Genomic DNA, 16,616 nt, shown 5'->3' with positions numbered 1-16,616 from the left:
AGCGTCTGGCCTGTGGTAAGTGCTCCGGAAAAGAGAGCAGTTCTTTTTATATAATATTTGTCTAGTAATACAAGTGAGCAAAGGTGTCCCGGAAGGTGGCCAAGTCTTAAGGAATAAGCGGGAGTGGTTTCGAGATGACAGGGTGGTGGAGGAGGAGTCCCAGCAGAGAGACACAGCAGAGAGACACAGAAGGAGTCCCGGTGGGCACAATATCCTAGGGGCAGGGGAGAGCGTGACCCCTTGGGGACCCTCTCAGTCCCCTTGCCTGTCCTAGCTGGGGTACTGCCCGGCCTCCCAGGTCCAGTTGCTGGCCATCCTGGCGGCTTCCCTCCTGCTGGGGACCCCAGGGACTGGCCTTGAGCCGCTCAGCGCGTCTGCCCGCTGTATTAATTGCTAATCTCCCTCATTTTCTTCCTCTCTATCTGCCGGGACTGTCTCATCCCAAGCCCCTGTGCTAATCAGAAAGAAGGGCAAACCCGCTATCTGCATTCTTTCCCACCGAACCAGGCAGCTCGAGGAGGCTAAAGCCCTGGCCTGCTGGGAAGCCCGGAAGGCCCAGGCTGGGTCCCCACGAGGGGGAGGAGGAGATGCGGGACACAGAGGAGAGCCAGCCCCTGCCCACGGATCTAGAGGCTGTGGCTCATGTGCTCATACAAAGAACCCACAGAAATCACAGACTCTGAGCAAGAAGTTTCCTTACTAGCAACTGGTCCATCTTTTTCATTGCACAGATGGGGAACCTGAGGCCCAGAGGGGCGGCATCTACCAAGGTCACACGGTGAGTGAGAAGCAGAGCCAGCAGGGAGCTCAGATCTCCTGAAGTTCCGATTGGAAATTGGCTAAGCCAGACCTCCAGTCCCAGAAAGGAAATGGCCCTCTGCTTGAGGATGGACATCGCTCATTCAGTTTCTAATCGGGGCAGGGAGAAGCAGAGAGGAGAAAACTGTCACTTAGTAAGCTCTTACTATATGCCCCGCATGGTACTAGGTGTTTCCTATGAACAAGGTCTCGTTATTGCTCATAATCTTGCAAGGTGAGTAGTATCGGCCTCATCTTACAGCTGAGGAAACTGAGGCTCAGAGAGCTTGTGTAACTTGCCTGTGGTCGCACAGCAAGTAAGTAGAGAAGCTGGTATCTGAACCCCAGGCTGTATGATCATTCCACTTGCTCATGATGCATCTGCACTAGACACTGGTTTAGTACTTGCCCTATGATTTGCTGCTGTCCTGCCCGCACCAGCCTCCTACCCCTCCCTAAATATTGTCTCCCCTGAAATATACTTGGTTAGAGAGAGACAGCCATGTCCATTTCTTTTTTGAGCCTCCCTATAGGCTGCGTTTATAACAGGAGCTAGGGAAATGAACTTGAAGGGAATTGTAGGTAATGACATTCAAGTACAAACTGAATGATCAGCTGCCTCAAAAACCTTTTGGGAACAGAGCATGGCTGCGTGTGATCAGGTTGCAGAGGCCCGGGGGCTCACCACTGGTGGCTGGAGCCTACTACGTGCCGGCCACTGGGTTCTGTGCCGTGCCAAAATGAATCATCAGCCACTGGATACTGCTGCCTCGCCTGTGGTCCCACTGAAGGGTGTGGTCCCTGCCATCCAGGCTCCCCTCCCCCACTTGCTCACGCCAGGCCTTATTCTGCCTGTGGGAAGCTCGCACCCATAGCTTCTCGAGGTGCGAAGTCCAAATTGCTGCACATGTTTGGGTGGTGGGCAAAAAAGAGGCCCAGAGCAGCCCTGACTGAGGGCAGCCCTCAACTCACATCTCTTGTCCAGACTCAGAGATATGGACTTAAGATGCTATCTTTCCAGAATCCCACCCGGTCCTCTAAGGAAGGAGAAAGGGCCAGGGTGACCCTCCTACTTCTCCCTCGATGATAAAAAGACTCTAAAGTCGCGCAGGAGCAATAAACCCGGCCCCCCAGCTCCTGGCAGTTCCTGCACATAGATACAACCTGCCTCCCTCAATCGCAGTCTGGAAAGTTCCTGATCCCAGGCTCGCCTCCCCCGCTCCTATCCCCTCCACCCAGGAAAAAGGAGTGAGAAAGGCGGAGAAATAAACAGGGGTCTGTTTTCACAGGAGATGAGGCTCTGTCCGGGCCTCTCCCTGTGGGCTGGAACTGAGCCTCTGATTGGCGTGAGCAGGTGGTTTTGTTTGGCGAGGAGCTGCCAGGAGGGAAATAACTCAGCTTTTCCCACTGAGGTGGGTTAACTGTGGACAAAGGCAAAGCTGGATGTGAGAGCAGGATCTTGGCAGGGTCTGTCCCTCTAGGGGCTGGCAGGGCTCAAGGATGCGCAGGGCCCCATGGCCGGTTCTCTGAGCCTTGTGGCTCATCCCTGTCCCAGGACTGGCCTGGCAGGAGTTAAGGGGAATGGGCCCTTGGGGTGTGGGGTCACCTGATGAGCTGAGTGGACACGACCCGCCGCCCCCACCTGGCACCCCCATCAGGGCTCTGATGTGGCTTGTGGCAGAGGGGTGTCTTGAAGCTGGGCTAGCACTGGGTGTGGTTGGGGGGGCAGATGCTGCCAAATGGCATCTGGCTTCGGGGCCAAGAAACTCTGGCCACAGACTGTCGCCCTTCCCACCAGCTGACCCCTGACCCCATCACCATTGGTCACGGTGAGAAATGGGTACATGGGTTGGGCGGGGTGACTCAGCTCTTCCCTAATCCTGGGGAAAGCCACTGAGGGTCAGAGCCATGTCCGTCCAACCTGAGCCAGTCACTCCCTCCATCCTTGCTCATCCTTTCCAGGGACCCGAGGCGGGAGAGCAGAGATAGCCCTTCCCCGTGTTTTCTGCAGAAAAGGGTGCTTTCCGCACCCAGCATCCTCTCTTCCCAGGACTGGGGTCAGGGGGACATACTGCACTGTCCTGGACTAGAAACCCACTCAGGCATTTTCCAACCAATGGAAGGGAGGGTAGGAGGGAGAGGAGGGAAGGGAAGGGGGAAAGAGATGGAAGGGAGTAAGGCAGAGTTGGAGGCCAAGGCACAGACGCGGGGAGGGTGGTGGGGGGATGGAGAATGGATTCGAATTTATTAAGCACCTACTATGTACCAGGCACTTTACTCAAATTCTCCCTTCATCCTCACGGCACCACCTGAGAGTTAGAGATGATCACTCCCATTCTCAGATGAGAAAAATGAAGCCCAGAGAGGTTAAGCAAGCCACTCCAAAGCCACATAGCAACTCACTAAATGGCCGGACCAGAACTCCACCCCAGAGCTGCTTGCTGGCAATGGGCCTTGCAGTTTCTCTTTTCACCCCCCTTCCTCCTACTCAGGGGACTTGTGGGAGAGACCCTCAGGGAGGGGGCAAGCCTGGAAGAGATCCTGAGAAGGCACAGGGAAGGAAGCTGGAGGCAGAAGAGGCGCCCAGAAGGGAGAAGGAAGGGCTGGGCGGGGCGCAGAGGCGCGCTCACTCGGCTGGGGGCTGGGGTGAAAGCCCCATGTTCCTACAACCCACTAAGCCGGAGAAATGAATCCTGATCCCTCCAAAACCCAACCTTGGAAAATGTGCGAGAGAAGGGTCTCCTTTCAGGGGAGCAGGAAATCCTCCACACCTCCTCCCGATGCCCTGGTAATGCCAGGATGTCCCCAATCTGCTTTGAGGAATGGAGAGATTAAGAATAATAAAAAAATTGCAATAAAATACGTGTGAAGGAGGGGGTAATTGTGGACAAACGCAGCATTCAAATTCATTTTTCAGCTCTTTTACACACCATTTCAATCTTATTTTCTGCTTGTTAATGAGATCTTGTTGCCTGGGCTAGGCAAAACCTTCCAATATCGGGACGTAATTGCACATAATTTTCTCTCCTACCAGTGATTTGCATCAGTTTTTTAAAAATTCTGGGCTATTTAACACCCCACCATCCCCCTCCCCGTCTTCCTGCCTACAAATCTCCCACTCCCTCCTCCTTCCTCGTCCCTGGTCCAGCAAGACTCATTTTAAATGCTTATTATAAACGCAGTGTCGCCAATAAAGAAAAAAAAACACAAGGAGGAAGTGAGAGGAGAAAAGCACGGGGAGTTTCCAGGGCCCACCGCATGAGGGGCACAGCTCGGTTCCCTGGAGCCAGCAGAAGTATCCTGCTGAGGGTCACCGCAAGGCGCGGTGCATGGGTCAGGTAGAGCTCTGTCAGAGTCCCGGCTCTGCCACTCAGCTGCTCTGTGGCCTTCAGGAAGTTGCTGAACCTGTCTGAGCCCATTTCCCCAGGCGGAGGGTTTCTGCAGAGCTTGAATGACTTCATAGAGCCAAAGCGCTTACGTGGGATCTGGCACTCTGTAGATATTCAGCTGATGGAGCATCTCCCCTGGCTGGACTGGCTCCCCTGGGGCCCTCGAAGGAGGCCAGGAGGGAGATCTGCTATGGTGAGCCATTCAGAAGATCCCTTTCATAAAGAAATTAAAATAAAGCCTTGAGCTTTATTCCTGCCGGTTTTAGGAGGAAGGGAAAACTTAGCATTTGTTGATTCGGACTCTGAACCTGACTATGCCCTGTGGGTGCAAACCTCAGCTTCACCAGATGGGGTGCAGGACAAACCTTGGGGGGTCGGGGGGGCAGATACAACAGAACAGCAAGCGCAGTGGGCTCTGGAGGCAGACCGGTCCAATCCCAGCCCTGCCACTTTCCAGAACCTCCCACAGAGCCTGGCACATGGGAGGTACATAGATGGATGGATGGATGACCCTGGACAAGTCGGTTTCCTCATCTGTAATTTGGAGGTCACAAGATACGGCCAAGACTCTGAGTGAAAGTGGCTACAACATTTGGCTCCGTCGGAGCCAGCCCGCCAGGAACGTCTACTCCACTTTAGCTGTCGCTGTAATTATTCCGGGCAAAAGAGGGAAAGGAGAAAAGAACATCAGGGAGCCCAAAAGGACAAAAAGCCTTGTACGCTGATCACGGCCATGTGATGAACCACACACTTAGAGTACGTTTCATTAGTTCAGCGCGGGGGAAATGGTAAATATGTAAATCCCTTTACAGGTTCCTTCCCGTTAAGCTCCAGAGAGAAGCCAAGGACATGACGAATGTGGGGCCTTATGAGGGAGCAAAATGGGCTGTGGTGGCAAGAAATAAATGTCCCCTTTCTGAGAAGCAGTGGCAGGGGCCCTTGGCTGAGGGTCTGGGGCTCTGGGGCCGGTCCCAGCCCTGCCGCTAACGCGACTAGGATTTGGAGCAATTTTCTCCCCCTGTCTGGGCCTCAGTTTCCAATTCCAACTCTGATAGAATCTGCATCTAAAAAGACTGGGGGAGAAGGAAGCTCAAGCCAAGGGCGGGTCCTCCTGCCCCGGGGACACACCCACAAGGACCCCAAAGAAGCCCCCAGCACAGGGCACCCTACGCTGCCCGTAGCCTTCAGCCAGCGGACAGAACTGCACTCCTGATTCTTTCCTCGGGACTCTGGATGGTGAGCAGCCGTGAATGACTTTCTGAGCCTGTGTCCCCTCAAACTGGGAGCTCTCCAGGACAGCATTGGCTCCTACCGTCGCCCTAGGGCATCTAAGGACAGCGTTTTTTCCACTTCTGACTGTGAGCTCCTGAGGACGGGAGCAGAGTCCTTCCTCTCTCAGACCAGGAGCCCCTCAAGGCAGGAGCCGTGTCTCCCCCATCAGACTGGGGAATTCCCAAGGGCAGGTATCCTCAGGGACCTATACATAGGTGTCCCCTTTGTATCCCTGCCCACTCCCCCTACCGGCGTACCCTGCCATGGCAAGCATCAGATTGCTCGCTGTCGTTCACGTTCACGCCACAAAAGGTTCCTCTTGCCCTAAGTTGTCCTGAGTTGTTTTCTAAGAGTTGTTTCCAAGGACCTCAGCCTAGGGGGTCTGCGAATCCTAGTTCCCGATGTCTTACGGGCAGGACACTGAGCCTTGAACAACACGGGCTTGAACTGCGTGGGTGCACTGAATACGCTCTGCCCTGGACCCCAGCTCTCACATAAGGGGAGCAAATGTATTTTCTCTTCCTTATGCCTTTCTTATAACATCTCTAGCTCACTTTCTTGTAAGAACACAGTATAAAAGGAATAGAACCTACGAAATAGGCATTGATGCACTTTACATTCTCAGTAAGGCTTCAGGGCAAGAGCAGGTTATTAGTAAAGTTTTGGGGGAGTCAAAACTTATACGTGGATTTTCAACGGTGTGGGGGGGTGGGCATCCCTAATCCCCACGTTGTTCAAGGGTCAGCTGTGTTGGTTTTCCTTGTACCTCTTCAGAAGGACCCCAGGCACAAAGCTGGGGACGTCCATGTGCTGAGCGCTGAGTCCCCGATCTTGTAAAGCTGGGCTTGGCAGGTGGTGGAGGGGTGGGGCTACGAGGGAACCAAGCCTCATTGGTGTCTGAACCTCTCAGAAGGCTTTTCTGCCCATGTGACTCAACTCTGCCCAGTGGCCCCTGACCTGAGGCCCTGGCCTCAGTCTTCTCATCCAAGACATGGGTTGAATGAGCTTTCCCCTCCACCGAGCTGAAGGGGGAGAGGATTTCTTCTTGCTGCCAATCTCCAAAAAAGAGGGTAAGCGTGCACATTTCTGAGGCAGGAGGGCAGTTACCATTCTAGGCTCCAGAGAGGAGGGCTGAATCCTGGCTTTGCCGCCCAAGTAGTGAGGGTATAGGAAACACTCAGAACAGGGTCCGAGTCACAGGGGCTTGAAAGTTTAGCTGTCCTTGTCAAAGTGGTATCAGACACATAGCGTGAACTTGCTGTTAATTATTATGTACTGTCTGTCTGTCCTGTTAGACCACTGGCTCCCTTAGGGCAGGGGGTCTCCATCCCTTACGTTAACTGATTTATCCCCAGGGCCTAGAACAGGGCCTGGACATAGCAGGCCCTCCGTAACTATTTGTTCTGTGAGAGCCAGGGTCCAGGGCAGAGCTGAATAAATGGCTTTTCCATGGGACTCTGCTGGCCAGTCTCTCCGTGGAATCTCTGAGGCTTGACAGCCCCCACTTCCCAGGCTGGGTCTGAGACAAGGACCCGGGTCTGGCCCAAACCGGCCAGTGTGATGAGCAGGTGCTCAGCAGAGCCCCGATGTCATCCCCGAACAGAATCCCCTTGGGCTTTTGTAAGAGCAAGGGCCAAGGCTATCTGGGTGGCAGTGGTGGGGACCTGCAGTCCGGGGGGAGGGGACGCCCCATCCCAGGCGGAGCCCACCCCATCCCTCTTGCCCATGCGAGCTCCAGACAACCTCCCTGCTGTTGGGGGGACAGGACCCAAGGAAGGGGATCCGTCCTGGTGGAGAACGCCACCCCCCACCCCTCCCGAGACCGCGGAGATGTGCCCAAGACATGCAGTTGGCCTGCTCAGAGGGAGGAGGGGGCGTCCCAGGACTCACAAATACCAGAAACTTTTGTACAGATCCAGAAACACCCGCTCACTGCCCCCTTCCTCCGGAAGTGATCCAAGCTGAAGCCCGGGAGTTCACACGGACAGAAGCGCACACGGCCTGCCCTCCTGCCCTCCCTGCGCGCAGCCCCCTCTCCCTGCCGACAGCTGTTCACCTCCTGGTCCCCTCTGCCCCTGTCAGACCCTCCATCTGTCTTCACACCTTCGGTGGGAACCTCTGGGCAAGTCTCCGGAGTTGGCCCAATCCATCATGTCCTCACAGCCTCGCCACCTGAAGTGCGGGGAGGAAGCCTCCCAAGCAAGGGTCTCTGGGAGGAGAGGTGAGGATCCAGCTCAGGTGGGGAGAAGGTTGGGCTACTGGCTGCTTACAGTAATGGCTGTTTTGTTTCGTTTTGTTTTTTCTCTCTCCTCCTTCCCCGAGGCTTGTTTCTGGGCCCACACAGTGCATGGGACATCCTCATCCTTTATCCCATTGCTGAGCCACGCTCCAGAAGCCAGGGTCCCCTTACTGGCTTGTCTCTCCTCTGCCCTGTGGCAAAACTGTCGTGTTGGGGAGAAACCTCAGCCTACGCTGAGACAGTGGGCTACGAGGAACAGTAGTCAGCGAGCCAGGTACCTTAGACTCCTGGCTCTGGCCTGGCCGATGTGTCCCCGGCCCCCATCTGTAAAGTGAGAAGGCTGGCCCATATAATCTTAATGTCTCTCTTCAGATTTCCAAGTGATGCTCCTCTAACCTGTTTCGTACTGTGAGGCCAGGCCTGGACCACATCCTCAGGTGTAGAGACCTCGGGTCTCTGCTGCCACGGTCACCCAGCCAGCTCTGGGATCCTGTCCTGTCTGTCTCTTGACTCTCTGGAAGGTTAGCTCAGCCAGGTTGTCCTCAGTACCAAAGCCAAGGCCTTGAACCCCAAAGAGGCCAACTAGGTTCCAGCGGGTCAGCATTCTGGTCTGCAGGCTGCATCACCCCCGCCCCATAACGTGGGCCCCAACAGGACTTGGTGCATCACCATTAAGAGCTCTGCACGGAGCTGCTCAAGTTCCCCAGAGCTCAGCTCTGCCCTGGACCTGGGCTAAGTGCTTTATGCGCGTCAGCTCATACCTTCCTCAACAACCCTATGAGATAGATGCTAGTGTCATCCCCATTTCATGGGTGGGAAAAATCAAGGCAGAGAGAGGGGAAGGGATCTTACCCATAAATAGACGATGACACAAAAATGTACTCAGCTGTCAACCACACTCACTAACAGGCAAACAGGGATGAACCCAAATCACACAGAAAATGAACATTCTTGCGAAGGTCTTAGACCAGGGGTTAGCAATTGTTTTTCTGTAAGGGCCAGATGGCAAATATTATTTGCCTTGTGGGCCATGTGGTCTGTTTTGAAATTTCTCAGCTCTGGTGTTGTAGCCCTGAAGCATCCATAAATACGTAAATAAATGGGCATGGCTATGTGCCAATAAAGCTTTATTGACAAAAACAGGACGCGAGATGGATATGGCTGACCTCCCCTTTGGTCCCCTTTTTTCTTCAAGGAACAGGTTTCTCGTACTAATTGTATCGTCCTGGTGATGGTGGGGGCAGGGGAGGGCGGTTGGCAGGAGGACTAATGTATTTTTGGCCTCTATTTTGTGCCATGCTCAGGGCTAAGGCTTTGGCCAGTTGGAACACCCTTCTTAGGAGATCAGCAACACCTGGTTTCATCACTCTTTAGTTCAATGGGGGATAAACTGAGGCTCAGAGATGCTAACTTCCCAAATCCCCTGAGCACTGGAGCTGGGATTCAACCCCCTGCCAGCCTCCACCTTTCCTCCCAAACCACAGCTGTTCAGAAAAGCTTGCGCCATGTGTGTTCCCACAGACATGAGAGAGGCCGCTCAGAAGGTGGGAGGCAGGGTGAAGCCAGCCTTGGATTTAATTCTTTCCTCCATGGATATTTGAGAGCCTGCTGTAGCCACAGAAAGGAACCCTCAAGGTGACCAGTATCACCACGTCCTGCTCCCCAGACCCACCAGTCACCGCCATCAGCCTCAGCACTGTCTTTCTGACTTGATCTAGGGTGGCCCCACGCCTTCTAACAGCAGGGACAGGGAACGAAGGACTTTGCCAGCAACCAATCGCGTGTGAGTGAATGAGCTCCAAGACCCAATGGGAGCAGAGTTCCCAGTCTAGAACCTCAGCCGTGTTTCTCGCTACAAATCGGATGTGGTCCTGCCTCTCACTCATAGGTCTCTCCTGGGGAAAGGCAAGAGATGGAGCACAGGATGGAATCCAGGAAGGACTCCTGGTTCTAGAACAAAGCCCAAACCATAGTCAGCACCTCACAGGAAATGGTACAAGGCTTCCCCCCACACGCTGTCTGAAGATGCCCGACTTTTATGGGCCGAACAGCCATGAGGTGGGTGGGGGCATTTCATAAGCTCGGCGGGGGGGGCGGCTTTCGGGCCCGGAGCACATCTATAATGCGGTCTCTGTGTGCTTCTGGTGGACAGAACCCTTTCTCCATATCTGCCTGCTGGGTCACCCAGACCTGCAGCTTGAAGAGCATAAACCCAGGGCGGAGGATCCCAGAATACCGACCAGTGAAAGTGGAAGGAGCATCCCCACTGGCCACTGTAACTCTCTCAAGATACCCAAGAGCCTGTGGTTTCCTGGACACCGGTCTGGTGAGGCCACCTACCTGGGGAGACAGGCCGTTGCTGACGGGGTTCATGTGGTTGGAGGACGCCGCCGGGTTCATGAAGCTGTCCGAGTAGCTGGAGAAGCTGTGGCGGGCTCCGTAGGCAGAGCTGGTGTCGACGGCTGCGGCGGCCGCGGCCAGCCCCCCCTGGTGCATGGTGGACGGTGGGAGAGGCTGGGGCCGGTGCACGGTGCTGCCCCCATCTGTGGAGAGACCCACGAGAAGGCCTGAGCAAGTGGCCCCAGCCCAGATGGTGGACGTCCCAGCGCAGGGAAAGAAGCATCTGCTTGGAAAACAAGCCAGGACCCTCCTCCTCCCAGGCTCCATCCAGCGGAAGGAGGGACCGCTTCTCTCACTACTCGGGATGGGACAAGCTGGCTTCTGGGCAGGGCACTAGGGACTAGCCAAGTCTTGACTGACAGCTAAACGATGCTCCACATGACCTCAAAGCAATTGTGAACCAGCCATGTGGCTCAGTGTTTAGCACACAGTAGTAGGTGCTTGATAAATGTCATCTGGACTCAAAGTCAGACCTTGCTGGGGACTCTGTTCATCTACCCAGGCCTGTCCCGATGACATTTTGTGGGCACCAACCACTTGCCGGGTGCCTTTATGAGTACTGGCTAAGGGGATGAGGCAAGAACACGATCCCCACGTCGGGGCACTCGTGCAAGGTGACCAGGCTAGTGAGTGGTGGGGCCAGGGTTTGAGCTGCCATTTCTGCTCCTGGCTGCAGGGTTGTTGTTCCGTGTGCCAGGGCTCCTCCATGCAGCCTTGCAGAGAATGGGATGGTCCTCAATTTTTCATCAAGAGTCATAGGGAGGGTCTCCTGCCTCTCTCCTCGCCTTCCAGAACTCCAGCCTGCCAGCCCTTTAAGAGGGAGCCACGGGGACTTCATGAGTCAGATGTCAAGTGGTGGGATCGCTAATGTGTGCTGGGTGGGGAAGAGTGTGGGAGGAACGCAGAATGGAGGGAAGGTCCAGGGAGGGAGGGTTGCCTTGTATGTCACTTAGGCATTTTAGTAATACTGCAGGAGATGCACATGACTTTACAGTTTGAGAAGCTCTGTTCCAAAGGTGTATAGGGAGGCTACGTTGTGCATCCTCACCTGGATGCTCTGTGGTCTGTTGGCAGAACCAAGTTCAATGGCAAAACCTTTTTTTTGTCTTAATCGTCTATCCATATGCAAATAGACAAATGGTCACTTAAAAAAATAGCTCTGGGGCACCTGGGTGGCTCAGTTGGCTGAGAGTCTGACTTGGGCTCAGGTCATGATCTCAGGGTCCTGGGATCGAGCCCTGCATCGAGCCCTGCTTTGAGCCCCGCATAGGGCTCTGTGTTCATCTGGGAGTCTGCTTCTTCCCCTGACCCTCCCCCTGCTCTTGCTCTTTCTCTCTCTCATATAAATAAATAAAATCTTTAAAAAATAGCCCTTATGATTCCTTCTTGGTTAAGGAAGGGAGGAATGTGGGGGTGGGGGTGAAAGGGTGTGGTTGAGGTACCCGGATAAGCTTGCTCACTCACCTTGGGAGATGGTGGTGGTGGGGTAGGTGGAGTCCGGCAGCTGGTAGGGGGGCAGTGTGGGCATGCCGGTGGGCGGGAAGCCCCCTGGCAGAAGGTGGTTGAACGCTGCAAGCTGGTTGGCTCCTGCCTGCTTACGCCAACGGGCGCGGCGGTTACTGAACCAGACCTGGGGGTGGAGAGCGGAGAGTGGAGAGCCCTCAGCCCGGCTCCAGGTGGAGAGCAGTGACACAGCTAGAACCGGTCCCCGAGCCATCACCCTCTGTCCAGCCAGGATCCTCCTCCGTGGGAGGAGATCCGCACCTTCCTGCAGCTCGGGGCAGCGAGCAGAGCACTTCTGTGGGCGTGATCCCATCCTGCCCTCACCACCACCCAGTGAGGGGATTATCACTGTTATCCCCATTTTACAGATGAGCAAACGGAGATGCAGAGACAGTGGGTGACTTGCTCACATGACAGGGTGAGCTGCAGGCACAGACAGGTCTGGGTGACTCTGGGTGCAGTGTTCTTTCCATTACAGCTGCTCCCGCCCCGATGGATGGACATGTGGGTGACCATCCTTGTTCTAACACACGGTCCCCCCCAGGAAGCCCCATGTCGGGAACCTGCCTGAATGAGACCCACCTGCAGAGGCAGATGTGAGAACCAGTCCTTTGTTCGGAGCCAGAGGCTTGGCTTTGCTAAACTTTGCTTACCCAGCATGGGCCCCCTTGATCAGGAGAACCCACCTCACACACACATGCGCGTTTATTAAGCATCCATGGAAAAATAACTTAACGCATTTGAGTCTTCCTCTGATGCAAGCCTTGTGCTAGTGCTTCACGTCTGTCCATATGGAGACCCATGAGACATGTCCTCCTATTCTCATTTCACAGAAGGGGAAACTGAGGCTCACACAGGTCAAATAATGTGCCCAAGGCCACCCAGCTAGCTGTAACGAAGCTGAGGTTCAAACTTAAATCAGTCTGACTTTCTAGAACTCACCTGTCTGGATTTGCAATGAGTTCTGGGCCCGAAAAGGAGAATGAGTGTGGGACACAGGGGCTACTTCAGGGGGGCTCCTTTTCCAGCTCTGGGCTTTGCATATGCAGTTCCCTCTAACCCAGACCCTCTTCCCGCAGCCGACTCCTCGACCAGCAGGCTCAGCTGCAATGCCTCCTCCTCTCTGATTCCCTCATCACTGGATCTAAGGCAAGTTCAGGCAGGTCCTGCCTCCTCACCAGAGGCCTCCAGCTTCCTCGTGAGCTCCCCCGCCCCCTGCCCATGCGGTGGGATGGGTGACCGCTCCTGGCACAGGATCACTTAAGAACCCCCCCAACCTGTAGACCAAGTCTGCAGACGTGGGGGAGGGCAGTCTCAGCTGGATGGAGGGAAGGGGGGTGTTTATGTGTCCCTGGTGTCTTCTTTTGTTTTCTGGATCCTTCTGGAGGAGAGAAGCTATGTTTAGCTTTCTGAGCCAGATGAACAGAATAGCTGCCCCTGACGTGTTTAGGATGTACGGAGAAAGGGGATGAGGCAGTCAGATCAGGAGTGAAAATGGGCTCTGAATAAAAATTAAGGTCCCAGCTTCTCTCCAATCCCCAGGGCACTGAGGGTCTCTCCAAGGGCGTCCTGGTGGGATGGATGTCACCCGTCGGACCGAGGGGCTTCTGAACTGGCGAGGAGCGGGCAATGTCTCCTCTATCCCTGCTTCTGGGAGAGCGTGGGGGGCTCATGTTTGTTTCCATTCCGTGTTTCCCGAAGGGTGGGCCTCCTAGCACCCCACGCTGGAGGGACATCCCAGTGGGCAGCGACACAGACCTTAAAGAGCCCGGAACCGCTTTACTTGTCCTCCAGGCCTTCTGGGCGTGTGGAAGACAAGGTCTGGGCTTGGTGCTGATGAGGCCTTAGTCCCTTTTTAACACACAGAGGGGAGCCCCTGCATGTGCTGTTCTCCTGCTGGACCTCCATCATGTTGTTCGGTCTTCCCTGGTGTTTGTTTCCAAAGCCCTTCCTTATGTGACAGTGGTAGATGCTTTCATTTTAAAATATATTGATTTTATTTTAGAAGTGAATAACAATATGGGTAATCTGCATAAGTGGCAGCAATCTCGAAGCTGGTTAGAGAATGACTTAGGTGTGGGACCCGCTGCTCCCGTGTGGCACGCTGTCGCTGTCCCTTAGCTGGGAGTCACCCTTTCCTCGAATAAAGAATACTAAAGAAAGTTGGAAACGTTCTTCCCCATCCATTCTTCTCCGTCTTTTCCTTCTCCTTCCCTCCTTCTCATCTCAAACCTTTGCTGGGACTCTGCTCCGTGCCAAGCGAGATGCTAAGGATAAAGAGCTGAACGGGACAGTCCTAGCCTTCCTTCAAGCTGCCCTCCACCTGGGCACATGACAGACAAGGCAAAGAATGCCTGTTTCCCAGGGCGGTAAGCTCAGGGGACATACACGTGCTGGGAGGAGGTCTGAGGACAGGCTTCCACCTTTACCTCTCAGAATCTGAGAGGACTTCCCAGAGGAGATGACATGCCCTTTGCTATCAATTCTCTCACCTCTTCTTCCTCTATTGTTCTGTTTTCCCCGGGATGTCTCCATCCTAACAGGTACCTCCTTCCTCACAAAGTGTAACGGGATGATTAAGAGCAGGGACTCTGGAGCCCGACAGCCTGGGCTTGGAATCCTGCCTCTAATTCCTACTAAGATGGGCAAATTCCCTTATCCCTCTGTGTCTTTGTTTCTTTGTGCCTAATAACGGCACCCCCCTCCGGTGGTTCTGAACCTTGAATGAGTTCGCACGGGCAAAGTGCTTAGAACAACATCTGCAACTATCATCCTGCTGGAAAGCCTCTGATGGCTCAGCTGAAAGAGCAAGCTGCCCATTCACAGGTGGGGAATGGAGGCTCCAGCAGGGACAGGGGTAGCCCGAGCACCCACCCAGAATCCCTGATCGAGGCTGCATTCTTCGAGAGCAGAGGCTGAGTTTTAGTATCCATTTTTGATCCTTCCCTCAACACCTTGCACTGGGGGCAGGACGCTGCAGGAAGCAGCTGCTTACTGAGCTAAGTAGTCCATCTGGCCCCTCTCTCAATGGAGCACAGAAGAAAGGAAAGGGACAGGCAGACTTAGGTTCAAGCCCCAGCACGGCTGCTTAGTAACTGTGTCTTCAGGAAATTTCTGCCCTTAGCTAAAGCTCAGGTTTCTCACCTGGAAAGGAAGAGACTAATCATACCTACCTCCTAGGATTACGGGGAGGATGATAAAGATAATGTACGTAGAACACAGCACATCATGCCTGGCACATAAGACGTGCACCATAAACATCATCTACTGTTACGGCAAGATTCAGATCCGCTTACCTCCAAGGAAGATGCACGGTTGGCCCCTCGCTATTTAAAAATGAAGATTCTTCCAGAGGAAGTTATTGGTCCCCAGGCATGTGTCCTCCTGCCTGACCCCCTTTCCCACACTTCCTGGTGGCTTGCTGCCAGCTGAGACGGGGTGTCTCCCCCAGACATCAGGGATGCCAGGTAACACCTGGAGGCTTCAAAAGCCGGGCTGGAGCAGAGCCCGAGGGAGGGAACGCACTTGAGTTACTAGAACCCCGCCTGACATGTGTTCCTGTTTCCTCGTTTCCTGGGATATCAGCTCCACGACAGCAGAGATTTCTGTCTGCTGAGGCCCCAGGGCCCAGAACAGCTTCCCGCAGAGAGTAGGTGCTCAATAAGTGAGTGCCGGATGAATGCACCAGGAGTTTCCAGGGTGGCCAGAATTGGAACCACCAAGAACAGGTGCAGTTTAATAAGAATGTACCCCCCTTATGGCGCTACCTAACCTTGAGTGTGTGTTTTTTTTTCACATGTAAGCCTGGAACCCTTAGAACAAGGCGGGGGGTTGCTGTTACTGCCATCTCTGCTTTGCAAATGTGGAAACTAAGGCCGGAGGTGTACGTGCTGGAGCTGGACCTCACACCTCGGCATTTGGCTCGGAGCCCGCTCCCATCATCTCCCTGGGGCCACTGAGATGACATGTCTCAGGACTGCAAAATCCCAGAACCACAGACTCTTAGAAACAGAGACCCGAGACCCCAACACCATAGAATTGGAGCAGTGCTCAGGAGGCTTTGAGCTCCCTACTCTACTATCCACAGCAGGAGCGCTTTCACCAGGGTTTCTGATCGACTGGACTTTGTAGTTTGGCTTGAATGCTTCCAGTAATGGGGATCTCATCACCTCACAATGCAGCTCTGATTGTCAATAAGTAAGGATCCTAGAACTTTAAGAGGCTTAGTGATCACTTAGTTCCTTTCCTTTATATATAGATGGGAGACTAAGTCTCAGGAAGGGAAACTGATCTGTTGAAGGTGATCCAGCTGATCAGAGCCAGAGACCAATGGAAACCCAGGCCTGTGGCTCCCAGTCCCCACCCTATGGGGCCTCTTAGCTCTATCTTCCAAATCTCTTCTCCAGGTCAAATGTTCTATCATTCTTGTCTTGATTTTTGGGGGGTCAGCCTTTGTTCATTCTTTTCGAACTCAACATATACGGACCCCTCCCCTGCTAAGTTCTCAGGCTAGAGTTGGGGAGACTCACTGCCCTGGGGGAGCCCAAAGGATGACAGAGGAGTCAGCATGTGCAAGAGGTCTGCCTGGGCCCCCTCGCTACCGGTTTGCCTAGGCTCTGGCTGCTCCCTCTGTTCCCAGCCCCCCTCCCTCCTTGGACCTTGAGTGACACCTGTTTCTGGGTCCCCTGGGCCAATAAAAGCATTGCCCTGACAGCCAGGAAATTTTACAAGGAGCAGTCAGGCTTCAAGGTGGTGGGAAGCAGCCGTGGCCGCCAGACGTGGGAATGAGAAAGCACCCAGGAATGTGCCCAGGAGAACAGCTGCAGGAGGATCAGAGCAGGGGGGGGAGGCCCGGAGGCGAGGGCAGGCTCGGGTATCAGCCTGGAGAGGAGGGGAGGGGATGAGATGAGCTAGCTGCTGCCGCCTGCCCCTTCCCCTGGGGGTCTCCCTCCAAGGCAGCCACAGACCCCCCATCCAGGAGTGGGGGTGGGGAGAGTGGAGGGAGGTACGCTGAC

The 16,616-nt window shown here is 54.5% G+C and overlaps 1 protein-coding gene across 1 annotated transcript in view; it reads right to left on the bottom strand.

Moving 5' to 3' along the window:
• The window catches only part of PAX7 (paired box 7), a 97,699-nt gene that overhangs the window by 29,675 nt on the left and 51,408 nt on the right, over positions 1 to 16,616 (bottom strand). The window contains exons 6-7 of the mRNA XM_081817592.1: positions 11,563 to 11,728; positions 10,039 to 10,241 (exon numbers count right to left, since the gene is read on the bottom strand). Of these exons, the coding sequence (XP_081673718.1) occupies positions 10,039 to 10,241; positions 11,563 to 11,728 (369 nt within the window). The remainder of the gene's footprint in view (positions 1 to 10,038; positions 10,242 to 11,562; positions 11,729 to 16,616) is intronic.

The sequence above is a fragment of the Leptonychotes weddellii genome, chromosome 4 (assembly GCF_054177405.1).
Source record: "Leptonychotes weddellii isolate Sample4059 chromosome 4, ASM5417740v2, whole genome shotgun sequence".
Classification (NCBI taxonomy): domain Eukaryota; kingdom Metazoa; phylum Chordata; class Mammalia; order Carnivora; family Phocidae; genus Leptonychotes; species Leptonychotes weddellii.
Note: the sequence above shows the minus strand (reverse complement) of the source record. Positions and strands in the feature narration are given on the sequence as shown.